The sequence below is a fragment of the Amphibalanus amphitrite genome, unplaced genomic scaffold (genome assembly GCF_019059575.1).
Source record: "Amphibalanus amphitrite isolate SeventyFive unplaced genomic scaffold, NRLGWU_Aamphi_draft 001533F_arrow, whole genome shotgun sequence".
In the NCBI taxonomy this organism is placed as follows: domain Eukaryota; kingdom Metazoa; phylum Arthropoda; class Thecostraca; order Balanomorpha; family Balanidae; genus Amphibalanus; species Amphibalanus amphitrite.
Genome location: NW_024883026.1, coordinates 78,920 through 99,859, shown reverse-complemented (window position 1 = coordinate 99,859; position 20,940 = coordinate 78,920). Strand labels below are relative to the sequence as shown.

Genomic DNA, 20,940 nt, shown 5'->3' with positions numbered 1-20,940 from the left:
CTATACTGCCTCGCGGTACGCGAAAAGATGATGCATTGCGGAATCGCTACAAACTTGATGTGACTGAGTACTGCCACCAGGGCCCAAGACCAATCGGTACGGGCGTCGCCAGTGCCAATGCTGAGGCAAGGCTGATTACGAGGCATTAACACACAATCTCACTAGTCAAAGGCGGTTGCAGGACTCTGTTTTAGGGTAGTGACACTGACCGTATATTTATATTTCATCGTGGGGTGAACAGACGGTCGCCAGCGCTTGAGAGTGACTGTTCACCAATGACCAAAAGGTGACGCTGATCAGGCCGATTTCAGCTTCGCATCGCCCTACCTACCCGTGTCTTTGGTGATCCTGAAGCTCACATACCCAGGAGTGACATGTATTTTAGTGGTCCGATGCTCCCTTCTCCTACAGTGCAGCGGCAGCAGCTGCCTGAAGTTGTTTACCGCACTCCCGTCTCCTACAGACCCTCTCGACTGACATCTATTCAGGGACAGACGGAGTCTCCAATGCAACTCCACGGCATCCTCCCGGTGCCGTCTGGCCTGTCCGAGTCAGAAAAGCCACGAGACGACGACAGTGAAGAGTTCCCAGAAACAAAACTGCTTCTCAAAACTTAACCCAACCGACCGACAAACGAAAACACACGGCGGGAATTTTGTAATTTTTATTCGAACTCGTAAATGGAATTAAACGGAACAAAGCGCCTCTAGGAGAACAACGGGATTACATACGAACGTAACAGTAACTTGTTAACATTTGCCGAAACACACCAGTCCAAACATAAAATAAGACGAATAACGTGTCTAAAACACCGGTTAACTCACTAACACAGCACACGCATTGCCTCCTGACTTAAAATACAAGCTCTAATTAGGCATAGTTTGTTGGTAAAAACGGTGTAACTGAATTTGTACTCTCTTGCCTGAAACTGAAAATAAAATCAATCATGTATAATAAAATGCTAAAGCTACTAGCAAACATTACCTGAATGTGGAAATCACCAAGAGAAAGAGAGAAGAGTGCACAATATCATTGCAATAAGAAGGGCACGGGCCGGCCGCCACTGCGCGACCGGCCCGTCTCGGCTACGCACACTCACTCGCACGAGCGCCCGCAGGCACACACACGCACACGCACAGTGCAGAGACGGTGCGCGCGGCGCGCCGTGTCTGCGCCGCCTACCCTGCTGCGTCCCGGCCGCGCCCGCCCGCCCGCCTGCCTTATGGAAACGAGCCTGTGATATGTTTCAAAAGGGCACATAAGCGTTTCGGCGACAGGAGACACCTGCTTCTACAAGGCGTGCTGCGCGCGGTCTGCCGCGCCTCCCGCCGGGCGACTAGTCGGCTCACACGCACACCAAAACACGGACAATTGCACGCGCGCGGGCGCGCTCACACCAAGAGATGAGATTAACGATTACACATGGGCGCAGCGGCGGGCGGCGGCGGCCGCCGGGCGGAGCGGCGCTCTGGAAGACTGGCACGGCGGCGGCGGCCGGGCGGCCCGCCTCGCCGTCCGGCCGCCGCAGCCGCCGCCCGCGCCGCCACCGCCGCCAGCCTGGATGGAATGGTTGACGTTGCCAGTTCACTGGAGACACTCGGTTGCGGCCAGGGCGCAGACCGGGGGCAACACCGCCCCCGGCCAAAAGAGCTACAAAAATTTAACTAGCCCAGATTGCCGGCTCGCTTGCGACGAGCCAACCACGCGCCGCAGCTCAACATCGATAAACCGGACACTCGCAAAATCGTATAAATACATACGGCGATTTTACCAGCTGGCCCGACGCGAATATTTTAGACATATAATACAGCAATGTTTGCACAAAATGCACCAAACAAGTTTGTATAACGATCATCACTGGACCCCTACCCATGCTAATACGAACGCTTCATAAACGGTAAACTGCCATCGCTATACAATGTTGCTAATGATCGAGAAAAAGGAAGCGGACAGTAAAATTAGATAGAATGCGGGAAGATCTACTGGCTAAGGCTAAACGGTTGCCAATAACTTGTATATCTGTAAACGAAAAGAAAACAGGACCGACTAATCGGTAACAAACACTAATTAAGGACGCTCTTATCACGTGGTTTGATTATAGGTCACCAGACAGCTATGTATAGGGTGCGCGCGGCGCCATCGGCCGGCCCGCGGGGGGCCGTGAGTACCGTAGGTCGCCATCGCCCACGCTAAATGCGGGTCGGCCAGCCCGTCCTTGGGCCGGCGGCGCGCTAAGTAGAAAGCAGCAGGGTTACCGGCAGACACGCGCTAGGAACGATGTGGCTCGGGGCGCGCCACCGCCGCAGCCGCTGCCACGGCACGCGTGACTATCGAAGACTAGGTAACATTATCATTCGTCTGCGCGCGCGGGCACACCCGCCACACCAGTGAAAGAAATCGGTCATCTTTGGTCAGTGCCGGCCGCGGGACAGGTCTCCGCGCGGCCGCCGGTCGCCGGCCGGCGTCCCACTCACGCACGCTTCACTAACCTAGGGGCGGCGCGCGAACGCACCAACGAACCACGGAGGCGCCGCTGCACGCCTCCGGTCACTCACGCACTCGCGACGAACCCAGAACCCGACTGAGCACACACGCTCTCACACACGCACTCGTTGACGCGCGCGCACTGTCCGTGCGTGTGTCTGTTCACGCGCGTCGGATCGCGTCTGTCGGCAGCCGCGTGTAGACACGGCCGGCTCCGTCCCCGCGCTCGGAGACGGGCGTGGCACAAACATCACATTTCTTCGAAGAGATCCTTGGTACAGGGCCGGCCGCCGGGGCGCGGGCGGTCAGGGACGGGGTACGCTGCTGCTGCAGTCTACGGGGGACGACACAGTGGGCTGAGTATTAGACGAGCGTGGCCCACGGCGGCGGGCGGCGCGCGCGGCGCGAAAACACGCCCGACGCCGCCCAGCCGCCGGCTCCGACCCTGTTCACGCGCAGGCGCGGCAAAAAACCGGGCAAAAACGCTAACAAACAACAAGGCATCTGACATCGGTGGATGCAAAAATACTGCGGACGCGCGGAAAGCCAGACAATTGAGCAACCGATTTATGCCAGTCCCTGTCAGTGGCGGTGTGGGATTGAGGCGCGCTGGCTGGCGGCCCGGCCGGCCGGCGGGGCCCGGGAGGGGCCGGGCGGCCCGCCGGCCGTCGCCGCCGCCGTCGCCACGGCGTCTAGGCGATGTACAGGGTGTTCAGCACCAGCACGTGGTGGTTGTTCTTGGCGATGGTGATAATGTAACCCTCGTGGGTGAGCTTGAGGCCGCAGCAGCGCGATACCTGGCGAAAGGACAGGGGTCAGCCAGATCCTAGCAGCGATCCAACGAACCTACACCCGCCCTCATCACCACTCACCCTCCCCTACACTCACTCACTCCAAGCCACGGCCCTGAGGCCGCGCCGCGCCGGGCCACGGCCACTCACCTTGACGTGCGGACACTCAAACTCTGAGAGGAGCTGTCCGTTGCGGCTGAACACAGCCACATGGAACTTGTTGCCGTGCGAGTCGCCGATGAGCACGTCGCCGGCGTCGGAGACGTCGATGCCGTTGGGGAAGTTGGTGATTGTCTCGGAGCCCAGTCGGCGCAGGAACTGGCCCTCCGAGTCGAACACCACCACGCAGTGGTTCTTGAAGTCGCAGATGTAGTACTCGTTACCTGTCCGGCAGATAACACGCTTTAGCAACACGAACAGACATGTCTGGTCACACCAAATATGAGACACAATCTGCCATGTCTGTTCTTTCATACCACACATGAGACACATAAGCAGTGCAGACATTGCACAGCTGTTCAGTTCGTTGATCAGTTTCGCCGTCGACCATGACTCACCGCTGACAGCGATGTCGGACGGCTCGCGCATGTAGTTGCTACAGTCAAACCACTTGATCAGGCTGCCGCTCTCGGCGATTACGAACACGGTCGGCGTCACACTGTCCACCACCACGATGTGGCCAGCGTTGGAGATGGCCAGGCCGGCCACTATGTCGATACAGCTGTGGAGACGGATGCAGGATTAGTATGAGATGACAAATACACTGGATCGAACGAAGATATAGCATTTGAGCTTGGTAAACGGATACAGGCACAAACACAATCACATTACGGAGATCACTGGCGAGGTCGCCTCAGGACAACATTATAACACGTGCGACGAGAGAATAAGACTCAGAATCAGAATCAGACAACACAGGACCAACAGACGAACTGCCCCAGACGAGACGTCGAGTGTCACTCCCCGAACCGGCTTAGTCCCGCGCCTCACACTCACCGAATGGAGATCTTTCTGACGAAGTAGCCGTTGCGGTTGAAGATCTGCATGCGCGACCGCTCACTGCCGCGGTCACAGACGACAAACTTTCCCGACGACCTGATGACGGCCACTTTGCGCGGGTACCACAGCTGGCCCTCGTCCTTCCCCGGCGAGCCGAACATGTACTTGAACTCGCCCGTCTTGTCAAACATCTGTCAGATGGAACAGAGGGAAAGGAAGAGTCAACGAACGCTCGTACCAATTTGCCAGAGAGCACAAATAAATTGTACTTTTGATAAGATAAGTTGAAATTAGCTTAGTGTGAAAATAACGCATGCCGGTCCCGTAGCTCAGTCGGTAGAGCGTTGGGCTCCGCGTAGTGAGAGCACGCGTTCCCGGTTACAACAGTCCGGGTTCGAGGCGCGACGGGCGCTTGACGTTTATGGGCCTCCTGACAGGTATGATTGCGGTTGGTGGCAGGCCGTAGCCAGGAGAAGTCAGTGAGGGGACCGGCCGTGCGCGGCTATGTGCGCACGTTAAACTTTGGACTCTAAATTCTGCCATAGCACCGGAATTGCGTCATCGGAGGGTAGAGGGCAGGGTCAACGCAACAAGCTTCGCTTAGCGGGGGCTCTGTCCTTGTGAATCCTTCCGATCAATAAGTTCGGACTAAATTTATCTTTAAAAAACGTAAATGTAAAATGTGGTCCAAACTACCCGTACATTATTCCTGACCAGCGTGAGTTCTAGCTGTGCTCGAGTCACGGTACGTGCCGAGGCCGCCAGCAACTCTGATTCTCACCTGGATACGGTGGTTGTTGGTGTCGGCCACGATAATCTCCTCATCAGTGCCCAGGCAGAAGCCGTGAGGCGAGTTGAACTGGCCCTTCAGCTGGCCCAGCTGCCCGAATTTGGCGCGGATCTGCATACTGCTGACGGCCGAGCCGCAGCCGGCGCCGCGGCGCGGCGTCGGAGACACGGTGCCGCTGCCGCCGCCGCCGCCCACTGCAGGCAAAGGGGAGGAGGCGCGGTCGCATAGGGCATCACAGCAGGAAGGGAGCGGTCGCATAAAGGTATTACAGCAGCACGTTACACATCCCAGCGAAACGCAGGACGCAAGAGTAGCACTGGGGTTACATACTCGTACATACAAATAGACTAGAGGGTACACGGGAGCGCAGCCGATCAGCTGGGGACATGGCGACGTGCACATAATGCGAGAGTGTCAATGAGCCAACAAACGAAGATATACTGCAGAGCAGCTGCACAGGAGCGCGAACACTGACCTGGCGGCATGGCGAAGCCGTTGTGGCCGAGCAGCGGACTGGCGGCGCCCAGTAGAGGGCTGGCTGGTCCAGACGGAGATATACCGCGCAGGGACTGCAGACCCGAGCGGCCCATCATACCGTCGCCTGCAGGCACACAGCCACGCATACGCGTCAGAAGGGTGATCACTGATCACATACCCATTATTACACATTACACGGTTGTGTGGTCTGGTACATGCACAGAGTTGTCCGGTCATGCATTCAAACATATTGTTGATCCATTCATGCATGGATGTATTGATAACTGAAATCATTTTGCTATAAATCAGATATTGAAAAGATCGCGACACCACCCGATTTCACGGTTGAAGGCCAGATCGCAGCCACCACCTCAGTCTGAGCAGTCCCAAAAGTCAAACGTCACACCCTGTCATTTGGCCCGTGACCGCCACTCGCCCTCGAGTACCCACCTGCGGCTGCGGCCATCATGGGTGAGATGGCTGCCGGCGGCGGCTGCGGCGGCGGCGCGTGGCCGCGACCGCTCAGAAAGCCGTCAATCAGGTCGCCGCCGCCGCTGCCGCCCGTGCTGCCCAGCCGCGCCAGAGCCTTGATGTTCTGCAGCGCCATCTGAGAGCCCGAGTTGAGGAAGTCCAGCGGCAGACTGGGAGACATGTCACTGCCGTACGACGGCTCGTGGAAGCTCTGAGACCTGTGTGCACACACGCGGAACTATGTGTCACACAGACCGCACACTGAGTCGGGGAGACGCTGCAACTGGCTACGAGACAAGCACATCGAGCATGATTACAAAATTCAGTCAGGCAGCCTGTTGGCTGTTTCATAAGCATAAATGTATTATAAGCTGTAATGTACCTATGCTGATCGGACACCTACCCTGGTGTTCAAACGATTGTTCCTTTGTTTAAAATAGGGTCCTTTACAGCTCAAAATATCCTATAAAACGAGTCCGTACCTTTCGTAGAGCTGAGCGGCGGCGGCGGCCGCTGCGGCGGCTGTGGCGGCGCGGTCGGCCGAGGAGGGCGGCGGCTGCGGTAGCCGGAACCCGCCGTCCGCCAGCGCCGACAGCATGGGCGTCTGGCCCGGGTGCGGCGGCGGCGACGGGCCGAGCGCCAGCGGGCCGCCGTTGTGGCCGCCCGACAGGCTGCTCAGGCTGCTGCCGATGCCGCTGCTGCTGCCCAGACCGTTGATGGGCGACGGCAGACTGGGTGACGAGAGGGAGTTATACCTGCCGCCGTGCACCGCAAACATACACATCAGACAGGATCGAGGTGCTACGGGATGGTGGTGAGGTGGGGCGCACAGTGAGCAGATACTGGTGGTGTTTGACATGACGACTCACCCGTGTCACACAACAATTCAACGGACGAAAGCACCTCACAAAATTGGTCACATAGATCATGGTCACTATAAACTCAGCGGATGTGGCTAAGCTGTGCACTGTGCAAAATGTGTCACACTGCAATATAATTCTATCTAGTCTATTAACACATCCCATTACATCATTCTACCAGAAGCATGTGTCACGTTTACCCGACCTAACACCCTCGTACATACATCTCACTCGGTACTGTCCCAAACATCCCATTTTGTGCACATCGACCGGCCTTACCCAGCGCTGAAGGGCGGCATGTCGGCCTCCACGGGCGAGATGGTGGTGTTTTGTCGCGAGTAGGGCCGCGCCGCTGGCGGCAGCGGTCCGCTCTGAACACGCCCCTCCGGCGGGGAGCGGGTGAGGGCCGGCTGCTGGCGGGACACGGCAGCTGCCGCGCCCACCGGCGGCTGCGGCACGGCGGCGACCGGAGCCGGCGGCGGCGGCGGCGGCGGCGGGGCGTCCTCCAGGAAATGGCCCATCATGGCCTGTCCGGTCAGACAGACGAACGGGTCAGGCGGGACCGGCGGCAGCGGACAACGGGACGGCGACACAAACGACGGGCGGCCGCCGGCGGTCCGGTTCAGTTCAGTGCTGGACTGTATGGAACTGTCTCAGACAAGCCGACTATAATTCCGATAGCGAGAATCATTTGACTACAGCAACATCAGTCAACATACACTCCAACCAGTGACAGTAAGAAATGCGGGTATGAAGAGGTGCTCACTTCAGTTCGAGTTTGACAGGCCGACTCATGTTCAGCGATAAGAGGACATTCTAGTATGCAACCGTCCAATCGTCCACCCACATTTAGTCCACTCCACATTTAGTCCACATTCAGTCGACTCGGACTGACCTTGACGGTGGCATCCACCGAGTCGGACTGGCAGACGAAGGTCAGGTCGAGGTCACGAGGCAGCTGGGTCACCTGGGTCGACTCTCGCATCCTCTCCACCAGCACCGGCTTCAGTGAGAGCAGCTCGGCGCTGTTGGCGAACTCCACCAGACGGTCGGCCAGCCTGCAACGGCGGGGCATAGGTCGGTCAGAACATGGTCACAGCGACCGACCGATTGGGAAACGGCTACGCTTTTACTAGCTCAGTGTCGTGTTTTTAAAAACGTTCACAGCTATGTCTCGTATGGCGTTAATCGAAGTATTCAAGCATACATCGTGTGATAGCGTCAGCCTAGCCTACAGATATACACTAAGACGCCGTAGTATTCCGGATGGTCACACGATCCAGCGCACACCCAATCCTCCCGGTCCGTATTCCTCACCTGAGCGCCTGCTCGAGACGCGCCTTGTCCGTGTGGCAGCGCTCGCCCACGTCCCAGACGAGGTCGCGTTTCTGCCTGTGCAGCTGGTCGCAGCGCTGCCTCAGCCGCTGATGGTGCTCGGTGACGGCACGTTGCACCGCCTCGAACTGCTGCTCGATCTGGCGACAGCAGCGCTCGTGCGCCGCCTGCAGCTGCTCCAGCGCCGACTGCACGCCGTTACCCGTGCTGTCCATCTGTTTCCTCTGTGCGGAGGGGATGAACAGGGGTCAGACCGGGCCGGCGCCGCAATACCAGCGGTTCAATACGCTAAGCATGAGGTACACAGCTGAGGGCGAGGCGGCAGCCCACCAGTACGCTAGTGACAGTGGAGGATTGCTGTCAGAATGGAAAACAGATTGGAGGCACTGAAAAAGGAAGAAATAGATAAAAAGACAGAAAAAGAGGGAGGGAGAGGATGAGGGAGAGAGAATGGGAGAATGAAGAATGACAGATGAGAGAAAAAGGAGAGACAGGACAGCAGCATTACACAATGTCAGGACTCATGAGTGTCGTAATATCACATCACATCAGTCTGCGCCCCGTGCAGCGCTCGATAGCCAGCCCAGCTCCCGGTGCCGCCCCAGTGACCACTCCCAGTCCGCCCGGCTGCCCACCTTGGCCTTGGCGTCGTCGATGGCCGTGAGGAAGTCGCCCCACTCGGTGCGCTCCACGTCACAGATGCGTTTGAGCAGGTGCTCTGGTGGCGGATGGGCGCCTCCCACCGCCTGACACTGCTCGCACGCCGGCTCCTGTGGCACAGAGGATTGTACGGGAGACGTCAGAGACGGAATTCACACACAAGCATTGCGCACTGTCTGCACGACGATACCTTGGTTAGCAGCATACCAGCTGGCTTAGCAGTTTGCGCTCACGGCAGCTCACTGCAGTGTGTACTGTCCGGACCATTGCAGCCATTACCACGTGGTAATGTCTGTAAGTGTATAGTGTGCAAGTCCGGTGAGGTGGCGAAGAATGGGAAAAATTCGCTGGCCATACGACTACTCGTCTACGGTATCTTTTTGCGCACCCTTCGTAGCAAACCTACGTGTTATAATTTACCAAATTCATAAGGTCATGCATGATGAGAGAAGTTCGCGAGAAAAAAAACGTGGAAAGTGGCATCCCTCTCCAGCCTACGATGTTTCATGACTTTCTTTACCGTTGTCAGAAAACATAATTTGTCCTGGCTAATAAAAACAGCCGCTGAGTATTTCACGACAGAGAGACAATAGGCCTGGTATTACCAGCGCTGACCTTCATACCATGAGAACTGAGCCAGCCGCTGCCGCTGATAATCCACTGCGTCGAGCGTTTTTGTCATCCGGTACAGACACACACACTGTGTGCCATCAAAGTTCAGGACGGCGGCGTCTGTATAATGACCTTTTTCAAACCCACGAATGAAAGACTCAGACCTTACACGAATATGCACATTGTATACGCTACCAAGCAATTTAATGGAATGTACAGTGTCGGAGTGATGCGAATTATGAGGCGGCTTTCCTCTGAAATAAAAGTACTTTCAGTGGACATTGAGTTATTACGTCAATACCTATGTGGTCAATGCCCTATCGCATTCAAATAACGGAACATCCAACACCAGTATAACACTGCAAGACGTAAAACATAAAACCTTGATGCGTAGCTATTATGAATGATGGATAAATGTTAACCCAGGGAAGTATGGAACCAGTGATGAAAGACGGTATGCTGGATACAATACCGAATCGCTTAGGACAACAAGAATAGCTCGACGCTCGTTCCCCTTATTTGCTTCGTAACTGGTTGCTCCCCATTCAGCAACGACAATCACATTACAAAGTACACATTCCGCAAATTCGAAGACCGTTACTTCCCAGCCTTACCTGTAATAAGTCGAGTGGATAAATTTGTAATGTCGCCCTGCTGAATTCAGAAGTTCACTATGCAGCTTCGAGCTCCATCTTTGGCTCGAAGTTTATCCAACGATCGATGTGAAGCCCGTTACTGAACGATCCACGCACTAACCCAGCAATGTTACGCACACTTGCCAATGCCATCCAGTGCCAAAAAGTGAGGTAGCCAAAGGGTCCACGCCGAAGTCAACCCAACTAATTGAACACAAAGTTGACTTCAATGACGAGGGTGAACATTATTGGTGTAAATCGCGCGTTACCCCACCGGATGCACCTTGGGATGCACGCCATCTCGTGACATTAGGAATGTTCACAAAATCCCATTCACGTGACATATTTAATTCGGCGCTCGTGTGGTTTAGATGCATGCATCTGTTTATGAGCATACATACATCAACATCCGGTAAAACCAGTATAACGCCTTTTGGGGCGACTAACGGAGCGAGCGAGAGGGTGGGACTTGCACGTGCGGAATTTCGAGGGGGTACCTCCAACTGACTTGTGCACGGCACCCTACTAACCGGTCTCTAGCGATGTGCCAAATTTGGGCACAATCGGCCCAGCCGTTCTCGAGATCTGGAAGCGGCACCCTGCACGTGCGCACGTGCAAAATGGGTCATAACTGACTTGTGCACGGCACCCTACTAACCGGTCCCTAACTGTGTACCAAATTTGAGCGCAATCGGTCCAGCCGTTCTCGAGATCTGGAAACGACCCCTGCACGTGCGCACGTGCAGCAGCACCCCAAGTCTGGCACATGCATATGCAGTGCCTAGTGGGTGCCTACCTACATGCCAACTTTGAGCGCAATCGGCCCAGTAGTTACCGAGATATTGCAACAATTGCAAAACTGACACCTCTTCGTTTTGCACGTGGCACGTGCATAAGGGGTCACCCACATGCATCGGGAATAGTCCAATACTTGGTAGAAGGAATGAAGCTACCCTACAAAAATTACCGCATGTAAATCGGTCAAGTGGTTGCTGAGATATAAGCCTCGCAAAAGCGTCCGCACGGCCGGCCGGCCGGCCGGCCGCTCATACTCAGAAATTTCCGTTAATCTAAGGAAAGACTACGCTCGCTTCGCTCGCTCCGTAATTAGCGCAAGTAACGACTAAATAAGTGATAATATGGATCAAAACAGACAGTGACCGACCAACGCCACTGCATATCTGCAGCGGATATACAGCTGATGTATATCCAGCAAATAGCGCCCCACATGTCCCCAGCACAGCACGTCATGACTGGCGCCGCGGCATTCAGCAGCGGCGGCCGGGCCGGGGAGGTGGTGACGGGTCGGTGGGCAGGCCATTGGCACGGCACCGCAGCGGCCGGCCCAGAGGGCACCGGGGAGAGCTGTGGCTGGCAGACGGCTGGCCGGCTGGTCGGTCGGTCGGCCCGTCCCGACAGCCGCCCAGTCGACCGGCCGAGCTACCAGCGCAGTAGCCACTAGCCAGACATCGCAGATAGATTCGACGGCAAGAAACGCAATTCGAATTTCTCCTCAAAGTGCGACGCAAATAATATTTGGCAGAGCAGGCCTAATATCATTTACACCCTTTGATTGGCATCACTGCCGTTCACTACTGCCGTTTATTGGCATCAACTGAACTGTGTTTGCGGACATTTATGACGATAAAAAGAGAACGAGTCTGCATTGAACGATAAAATCAGCCTAGCGGTTATCGGCGCCCAAATATTTACGGGCATGCGTCAACAGTATTGTCAACAGTTCAAAGAAATAAATAAACATTTGCTAGCATCGGTATATTTTCAAATGGCGTGATTATCAATCTACGCCAATTTACTTGGCTGAACTCAGGATGCATCTAACACCACCGCAGTAACAGGCATCCGAGATTTGTATCGCTTTCAGCCCGTAATGGTGGTGATGACCACGAGATGGTGTGTCTGGCCACATATCATCCACGTCACAATCGTCATGGGCAGTGAACAGCGCTAGCACACCCATTTGCGTCAAAGGTACTTTTTGACTGTGTCTGACTGTCTAGATCCAGAGCTCTTGTTTGTTTATTGAGGCTTCTACGCGAGCCGACAGCAATATTCATTTTACTCCCATTAAAAAACGCACTTTTCTTTAACACATCGCATCGCATTTCTGCGTTCTCCATTCCTACCCGGCCTTATCGTCCCCAGCCGGCCACACCCCCAGCTCGGCCGTCTCAGCGGGGTCGGGGCCGCCGGCGCTCGGCTGTGACGACGGCGCGCCGCGCGGGTCAGGGGCGGCTAGCGGCCGGCGGCCGGCGCCACCGACGACTGTTTGGCCGCATTGCTCGCGGGGGGAGGGGGCGGGGGAGAAGGGAGGAGCGGCCGGCACACCGCCCCGTCCGGCCTGACACCTCGGCGGTCGCCAGGCCGGCACGGTCCGTCGTCTGCCGCCGGCCCCGGCCTCACCCCACACTAACGGTGCCCGGCCTCAGCACTGCCAGGTGAAAACACTGAGCCGCCCGGCGGCCCGACATCCGCACAGGCTCTCCGCTAAGCGGCAGCCGGTTATATGCAACCGTCAATAAGACGGCATATTTATAGCCTGTAATGTGCTAAATCGAGGCCGAATGAATGAGTGTGCGGCGATAGCAAACATGATAACAGTTCTGCATCATTCCCGGTCCATGTTCCGTGGCACTGGGCCGCGGCGGTTGCGATATGCACGGTCGGCTTGTGCCGGCATGAATCAGGCTCCTTTTTATAGCCGCGGCTGAATCACAGCTGTCGCGTGCCATTAGTGGGTGCCTTGGTTCAGCGGCCGGCCAGCGGAGGCGCGGAGAAACCTCTGGACCGCGCCCGGGAACACCCCCGCCCGGCCCGCTGTCTGGTGCGCCTGGTGGGGCAGCAACCTACCGCTGCACTGACGACAGCCTGCATGTTATTGACAATTCCCAGAGCACGCTCAGGCTGTCTGTCGTAACCAAACGTCAGTGTTTGTCACTGATTGAGACGATCTCCTCGGTCCATGCGCAGTGGCCGAATTCCGCGGAAGTCACAGAGGTTCAATCTTTGGGTACAACGAAACTAGACAAAACTAGAAACAGCTAGGTACGACGCACTTCCACGCAGACTATTCATAAACGACGATGGTTAAGTATGAAGTAATGGATTAAAATTACAGTCGAAAGTCCCTAACCAAATAAACCAGCCAGAATGTCAGCCCAGAGGACTTATTCGTGTCAAGAAGTTATGACTAAAACTGCATGGAATCAACAAAACTACGCAATTCTCATACAACGCAAAAAAGGACACGCTAAAGGACACTCTGGAAACAGGGCCAACGTTTATGCGAGCATGATTGTCATCGGTGTCGAAAGTGAAACAGAGCCAGGAAATAAACGTTGTATATGTGATTAATTTGGCATTCAAAATGAGACTAGGTATCCTTGGAAATATATGAATACCAAACATTAACTATACTCTGCCGTACAAAGCAAACACGATGACTTAAGGTCAGAGGTCATTGTGTCAGGCCAGGGGTCACCCGAACGCAAACGTTTTTGGCTTTGCACGGCAGGTACTGACCTACTATGGACGTCAAACCCCTTGAGACCCCACTTTTTTGCGATAATTTTTAAATGCGTCAACTCTCGTTGATAATATTCTGGCAATGTGTGTTTCAGAACCTGCCGAAACTTTTATTACTAAGGTATTTTGACGCCAAACGATTATGAAAGGTACTTCTCATTCACTCGTAATGTTAAATTTCACGGAACGAATATGCTGTTTGGGTAGAGGCTACGCGCTCATGGGGCGGAGCCACGTAATGACGTCAGCGCTAAGCTCCGCCCTACCCCTCCGGCGCTCCTTGCTCGGCGACCGGTCACTCGCGTCTCTCGCTCCATCCAGGCTTGATGGTGGGCGGTAGCTGGTAGCGGTAGCGGGCGCTGGTAGATGGCATTTAGAGCAGATGGCGCTGGTGGCGGGGCTCGAGTGTGGCCGAGCGCAAGCCTCTGCCCGGGCCTGAATTGACCTTAGCATTACGAGTGAATGAGAAGTATCTTCCATAATAGTTTGGCGTCAAAATACCTTAGTAATAAAAGTTTCGGCAGGTTCTGAAACATACAATGCCAGAATATTGTCAACGAAAGTTGACGCATTTAAAAATTATCGCAAAAAAGTGGGGTCTCAAAGGGTTTGACGTTCATAGTAGGCAAAATGTGACAAAAGCAGACAACATCTGACAGAATGTAAACAATATCAAGTTTTTCATGGCCGGAAAAAAACACACCACTGGAATTAGCTGAAGCTGTCCGTGAGTTTCACATCCCATTTGCGATTGGAACATTAGCTCAGTAAATTCGGCCGTAAAATTTGGTGGGCACAAAATATTACACATGCTGTAAGTAGCGTTCTGGGAAAACATCGCCGCCTGTCGCGAGATAAGACTTGGATGGCCATTTTCCTATTTCAACTGAAGAAAATAACATCCCTAGTGAACTTCTAATTCAACAGGAACCGTGGGCCACGAATGAATCAAGAGGACCATTCAAATAGTTTCTCCGGTGATGACGATGATGATTTGAGGGTTTGGAACGCCCGGATTGCAGTACAGTCATCGGCGCCCAAATCAGCTTCTTCGCCATGAATACACACACATCACAAAACCACGACCCACGAGCGCTAAGCGAGTCATCCCACCCGGCGACTGACCTTGCAGGAGATGCAGGCCAGCGAGACCTGCGTATCCGGGTGGTGGTCGCACAGGACCGGCCGGTGGATCGGGATCGGGTTCTTGTTGGCCGCCTCCTCCAGTTCAGTCAGCGTCATCGCCTGGTGCCGCTGGAAGCAGTTCATCTTCTGCGGAAGAAGAGGCAGTGGAGCTCAGTTGAAGGAACCATGGGCTTCTTCATTGTGCCGAGAGTGGCATTGTATCAAATGGCGACCACTTAATGTTGAACACAGTGCTGCTGTTCAGTGTTCAGCTCAGCTGTAGAATCGATTGTTAACGTAGTGAAATAATAAACAGGCGGTCGTCACCACGATAAAGCTGACGATTACAATGATCACGATGATCACTGAAGTATAGCCGCGGTGCATTGGAAACCGCAGGTAGTGCTATTCTAAGGGTTGAGCTAAGAGAGCCATAATGCAAATTGTTCTGCAGTGAAAGATATTGACAAAAAGATAATGAAAATGATTCTTAAGTTTCACTGATTTTCATGAAAAATGAACATCGATTATTGCTAAACATAACAAAGCAACTGTAACCGCATATGCTGTTACATTGCAAAGCAAAATGAAGATAAGAAATTTCTGAAATTTTAGCATTTAGTAAGCCACTCAGTAATTAGCAGTCTATCTCAACATGGCAAAAGTGTATAAAAACATGTTTACAGTCCCCGCCACCGGCGTGTCGCGGTGACGCGCCGCTACTGACCTGGTGCGCCTGGTGGCACTGGGCGCAGAGGAAGTGGGCGCAGTCGGCGCAGCGCGCCTCGGCCGGCTGGCCGGCGCGGCAGCTGGAGCACGCGGCGGCGCCCTCGCGCACCAGCTGCATGTCGCGCAGGTTGAGCGTCACATGGTCGAGTGGCAGGGCGGCGGCGCCGCGCTCGTCCAGCCGCGTCGGCTGCTGACAGCGGCGGCACTCGACGGCGCCCGACTCGTCCTCGTCCTCCTCGTGCTGGCGCTGAACGCAGCGCTCGCAGAACGCGTGCAGACAGCGCAGCAGTCGCGGCCGCTGATAGCCCTCTCTGTGAGCGAGCAATCAGCGTCAAATGCTGACAGTGATCGACAAAACGCAAGCCAATGGCACACGCAGCGCATATAGCGAACGCACAACGCATATTATCCAATATACGCTACACCTTCAAACAGCTACTGGCAGCAGAGGCTCACGATAAAAAACATTTCAGATGTTTTCAGCTCTGGCATAATGGCCAAATATTGTGCTGTAGTCTGTAATGATATGCAAAGTCTTTTTTACCAATGCATCTAGGCAATTACTCCATGACTACTGTTAGGGCAGAACCGTCCGTTGTGCACTGACCCGCAGATGCTGCAGACCGTGTCGGCCGACTCCTCCTCCAGTGGCTCCAGGCGCTGGTCCTCGCCCACCAGCGTGGCGTCCAGGTCCAGAAACGAGTCCGAGCCAGACATGGCCGCTGCGCCCGCGCCCGCTCGCCTCTCTCGCACACACCGGCCGGTCGCCGCGCACCGCCGCTGCCGCTGCTCCCGCTTGGTGGTCTACCACTGTTAGACAGTGCCGGCAGCTTACATTACGTAGACAGTGTCTGTGAAACACAAGAGTCCGTGTACAAACGTTATAGTTGCAAGAGACGGAAGAGTTAGCGGCGATAGTTTATTTCATGATGGTCCATAAAGGCAAATGTAAGAAGATTTCTGCCCGGGGTGCGGAGCCGGAGCCGGAGCCGCCGGAGTCGGCATATTTTGCCCGGAGCCGGAACCGTGAAACAATATAGCCCAAAGCCGGAGCCGGAGCCGTCAAAGAAGGGGGCGAATCCGGCTCTTTTTTAAGAGGAAAAGTTATTTGACCTAGTTCGGTTTGACAGTACGAGGGGGTATCGAAAAGTTCTGATCATCACATAGAAGATATAGACCGATTTTGATGATTTTTGGTTGGTATTATATTTGGTTCTTAAGAACAATGTTCCCGCAAAGAGAATCCTGAGAAGTGGTTTTATCTTATGTAGGAGAGACTTAGAAGTAAAAAAGATGAGTATTGGGCCCATTGAGGACCGAACCGTCATCCAACTAATGCATTTGAAACGGTATCACACTGAGAAAATACATCAAGAAAGTGAAATTAGTTAATAGCTGGGGAAGCCCATCTAATGTACTTACCGAAAATGAACAAATAATTTTCAACTTGGTTGCATTTCCCTTGCAGGGGAGTCAAAAAGTGAGTGACTACCAGTGACTGACAAGGTGGTGACTGTGAAGGAAGTGGAGGACCTCATCCTTACAGATCGTCGTGTGACCTTTCAGATGATTGTGCAACAGAAAGGTCTCAATTCTGGCAGTGCCTGAAAATATTATCGGCGAAGAACGACAGACGATAAAGGAGTCAGCCCGCTTAGAAGTTCGTGTATCTACTTTGTTCAAGAGAAAAATGCGTCTTGGCCTTTCGAAATGAAAACTAGGTTTTTTTAGGAAATTGAAGACATCTTCGATCATTTAATGACTTGTAACGAATGCTGGGTCTATGTGTATGATCCAGAGACAAAAAGATGATCAAGAAGTTTAAGCACGGCACATCTGTTCTTCATAAAAGGCGAAGATGCAGAAGCCGATATGGAAAGTCAATGCTATCAGTGTTCTGGATCTGGCGTAGGATAGTCATTACCGACTGTCTTGATGATGGTCGGATAATGATAAGCAAGCACTACTGCACACTTTTGAAGAAGTTGCGAGATGGCCTCAAGCAGAATCGCCGCAAAAAAGCCCAAGAAAGATGTTTTATCCGCACCGACAGCGCCCCCGCCCATTCGTCCTGAGCTGCGATTTAAGAATCAACATGATGTGGACATTAAATCCTACCGCATCTAAGAAATTCACCTGACTGGGTATTAACTGACTCTTGATTGTTACAGGAGATGAAGAATCCACAGTATGGCCGGTGATTAAAGGCCAGAAATGACGTCATTGATGAGGTGGAGCAGTGATTTACGGGACAAGGCGAAGGTCCTACAATGACCGCCTGAGGCATCTCAAGAAACGATGCAATAAGTTTGCGGTCGTGTGTGGTGACTTGTAAAGGAGTAATGAACATCATGTAAAAAAATCAAATTTCTATCACATCTAATTCATGGTGATGATCAGAACTTTTCGATACCCCCTCGTACAAGGCAGTAAAACATGTGGTACGTCATAGGCCATCACGTGGATGAAAGAAGCTGAATACGTATCCCCAGTGTCCCACAGTACGCAATCAACCTCCTGTCTGCTCCTCCCTCCCCACGTCTGCTGCATCCCGAGAACCTGAGGACCGGTCATCAGGTGACGGCCATTGTTTTGAAGCCAGTGCAATGGACCGAGAGTATTTCTTTCCGGGAAAAATACATATCCATAACATTTCGCCACCTTATATACCCTGTTCGGTGATCGCATGTGCTGTTGAGAAAATAGCCTTGTTATGCAAATACAGAAGCAACGTGCACCAATCCAATCGCCTTATTTCTTCCACCCGTATTTAATTGATCGCATAAGGGATGTACTGAGTCGGAGCCGGAGCCGGACCATTTTACTCGGAGCCGGAGCCGCCATGCTATTTCACTTGGAGCCGGACCCGGAGCTGTCTGAAATTTCCACGGCTCCGCATCCCTGAATTTACTGCATCTAGTGATTTAATCTTTGATAAGATGCCTTCATGGGTACGGAAACAGAAAAGCAGCCACTGGCAGTAAGCAAATGGGTCAAGTTGGCATCGTCTATGAAGACGGGAAATGCGAGTGGACAGGGCTAGTGTAGTTGACCGGGCACTAGGTGGCAGGTGCTGCCCAAGGACTCATTGATTTTGAAAGTCAACCACAGGTTATCAGCCAAAGAAAGAGAAAAACTTAAAACACAATCAATTATTACTGCGTCCCTGCTCCTCTATCATATAAAGCAAGCTAAAAAAAGCTGAGCTGAAACATGTCTAACTGAAGCAGCTGCAGCAGGCTGTGCAGTCGATGAACGGTACACCCAACCTAACACCACTTCTGTGGTCTGGCTGGCTGAGTGCCAATGAAGGCTTCACTGTGAACATCAGCCAATGCTACCCGAAAACCAGCTGGCGAGCAGACTAGGAATGCCACTTCCAGATACAAAACACACAACCACCAGCAGAATTTTTTGCCTGTTATGTAAAGAATGGGTAACTATAGTCTGTTCCATATCAAGCTTGTGGTCAGGGTTCCTTTGGCAGTTCGTTCCTCCATTCAATATTCTGCATCTTTGAATGCAAGAGCTGTATATACAGAAATCACGCACTGCTTTCAGCAGTGCACTTTGACCACAATATTGATATGGAACAGAGTAAAGAATTTAAAATCTAATGGTTATCTGAAAATCGTACAGATTTAATGTCAAGGCATGACAAATGCAAGTACTTTAATTGTATTTTAAATCTCTTCCATATGCTTTGTTCCATGGCTTAAACTGAAAATCAGCACCCACCAAGCAGATAATGTCTTGCTGAGCCAAAGGTCCACCAACACATAGGTATTCTTTGCATTTTTGCTCCCACCATATAATTAGATTGCAAATTCATGCAATCTAGTTATAAGGTAGGAGGGTATGTACAAAAGGCTAGAACTTGTAGGTAAGAAAAGGCTAATCACAGAACACAACTGGCTGGATAAGTTGTCTTATCCAGAAACAGTTATCTGTGAAATAATACTCTGAATGAACTGACTTCACAAGCCTGTTTGCAGCAACTTCCATGGTGTCAGCACTCAGCAGTATTTGCTATAGTGGATCAAAACACTGATGAAAATGATCTTAGTTTAAGACAAATTTTAATGCTGACTAGACATGAAAAATTATAATTCAGATAATGTAAATGATGAGCTAGTTGACACAAATAAGATCTTTAATTATATTTAATTGTAACAATTAGTTTGATATTTATATCAAGATCCAAACTGTTTTATTAACCCGCGCCCTGCTGGGGGGGGGGGTGTTTGAACACCCCCCCCCCTTGTGGTTTTTCGCGAATATCTCAAAAACGGCGGCGCGGAGCGCCGCCGTTTTTGGTACACCTTATCATACATCAATTCTACACATGTTGTGAAAATTTCAGACCAAGGTCATTCAAGGTCAGGTCACCAGGTCACTTGAAGTGACCTCACCTCATAAAAACTTTCAATGTCTGTCATAGCTACACCGAGTGACCGATCGCTTTGAAACTTTCAGCGATTGCTAAGAGCAATAGCATGTACAAAATGTATATCTCAGAATTTTGATATCGATGACCTAAGGTCAGGTCAATTTTGCGACCTCCCCATTATAAGTCAATGGGAGAAAATTGAAATGCGCCTCTTTTGGATGAAAGACATTATAAACACTCCCAAACACCGCATTACAAGTGGTTTAGACACACTGAACTTAAAAATGGTGTCCGTGACCCTTCTTTATGCCCTGAGGTCATCTTAGGTCACAAATGGTATCTAACAGTTTTTCGCAAATAACTTTTGATAGAGGCATGCTAGAGCGATGAAAACGCCTTAGATGTGTTCAGCTCGACGATACGGATCGACTGATATGCAACATGACCCTTTCCGGTCAGGTCATGACCTTGACCTGAGGTCAAATTTTCAAGTTGACCTTTCAAGGTCAAGTTATAGTTCATTCGATGCGTCTTGACGAGAGGAACACGATGCCGGTAAAAGTAAGCTCGTACAAGGCTTGGGTCAAAAGTTATTGCAGAAAAACTGTTTCCAAAAAATCGGCTATTTTTGCAGTTTTTGCCCCCTGCAGGCAAAACCGTTGACGTTAGGTCAAATCTGAGAAATTTACTCAGAAAGGGCGTTAATAGGGCTATCGAATGCGCTTTTCCCCGGCGCTGTAGCTCTATTGGTTCCCGAGTTATGCGCTGGCTTCTTGGAAATTTTCGACGTTCGACCTGGAAATCGGCGAAATTTTGCCTTCAATGACCCCTGGTGACCTGACCTTTGACCTGACCAAAAAATTGACCGAAGTGATTTCGTCATTATTTTTTACGCTCTTTCGAACGCCGCCTTCCGCGTATCGCTACGTGGCCCAGGAGCCGAGTTACAAGGGGGGGTGTTCAAACACCCCCCCCCCAGCAGGGCGTGGAAATCCAGGACCCCCAGCAGGGCGCGGGTTAACCTACTCCAGGCTTA

At 52.6% G+C, this 20,940-nt stretch overlaps 1 protein-coding gene across 2 annotated transcripts in view; it reads right to left on the bottom strand.

Moving 5' to 3' along the window:
• Positions 1-648: 648 nt before the first annotated feature.
• The window catches only part of LOC122373669 (B-box type zinc finger protein ncl-1-like), a 28,567-nt gene continuing 8,275 nt past the window's right edge, over positions 649-20,940 (bottom strand). For both annotated transcript variants that reach the window (XM_043351961.1, XM_043351960.1), the window contains 15 exons: positions 16,122-16,365; positions 15,513-15,825; positions 14,786-14,932; positions 8,843-8,977; positions 8,190-8,431; positions 7,768-7,930; positions 7,152-7,399; positions 6,495-6,767; positions 5,992-6,230; positions 5,540-5,665; positions 5,056-5,258; positions 4,272-4,465; positions 3,833-3,996; positions 3,426-3,658; positions 649-3,281 (listed from right to left, as the gene is read on the bottom strand). In XM_043351961.1, the coding sequence (XP_043207896.1) occupies positions 3,177-3,281; positions 3,426-3,658; positions 3,833-3,996; positions 4,272-4,465; positions 5,056-5,258; positions 5,540-5,665; positions 5,992-6,230; positions 6,495-6,767; positions 7,152-7,399; positions 7,768-7,930; positions 8,190-8,431; positions 8,843-8,977; positions 14,786-14,932; positions 15,513-15,825; positions 16,122-16,231 (2,895 nt within the window). In that variant the 5' untranslated portion in view covers positions 16,232-16,365 and the 3' untranslated portion in view covers positions 649-3,176. The remainder of the gene's footprint in view (positions 3,282-3,425; positions 3,659-3,832; positions 3,997-4,271; positions 4,466-5,055; positions 5,259-5,539; positions 5,666-5,991; positions 6,231-6,494; positions 6,768-7,151; positions 7,400-7,767; positions 7,931-8,189; positions 8,432-8,842; positions 8,978-14,785; positions 14,933-15,512; positions 15,826-16,121; positions 16,366-20,940) is intronic.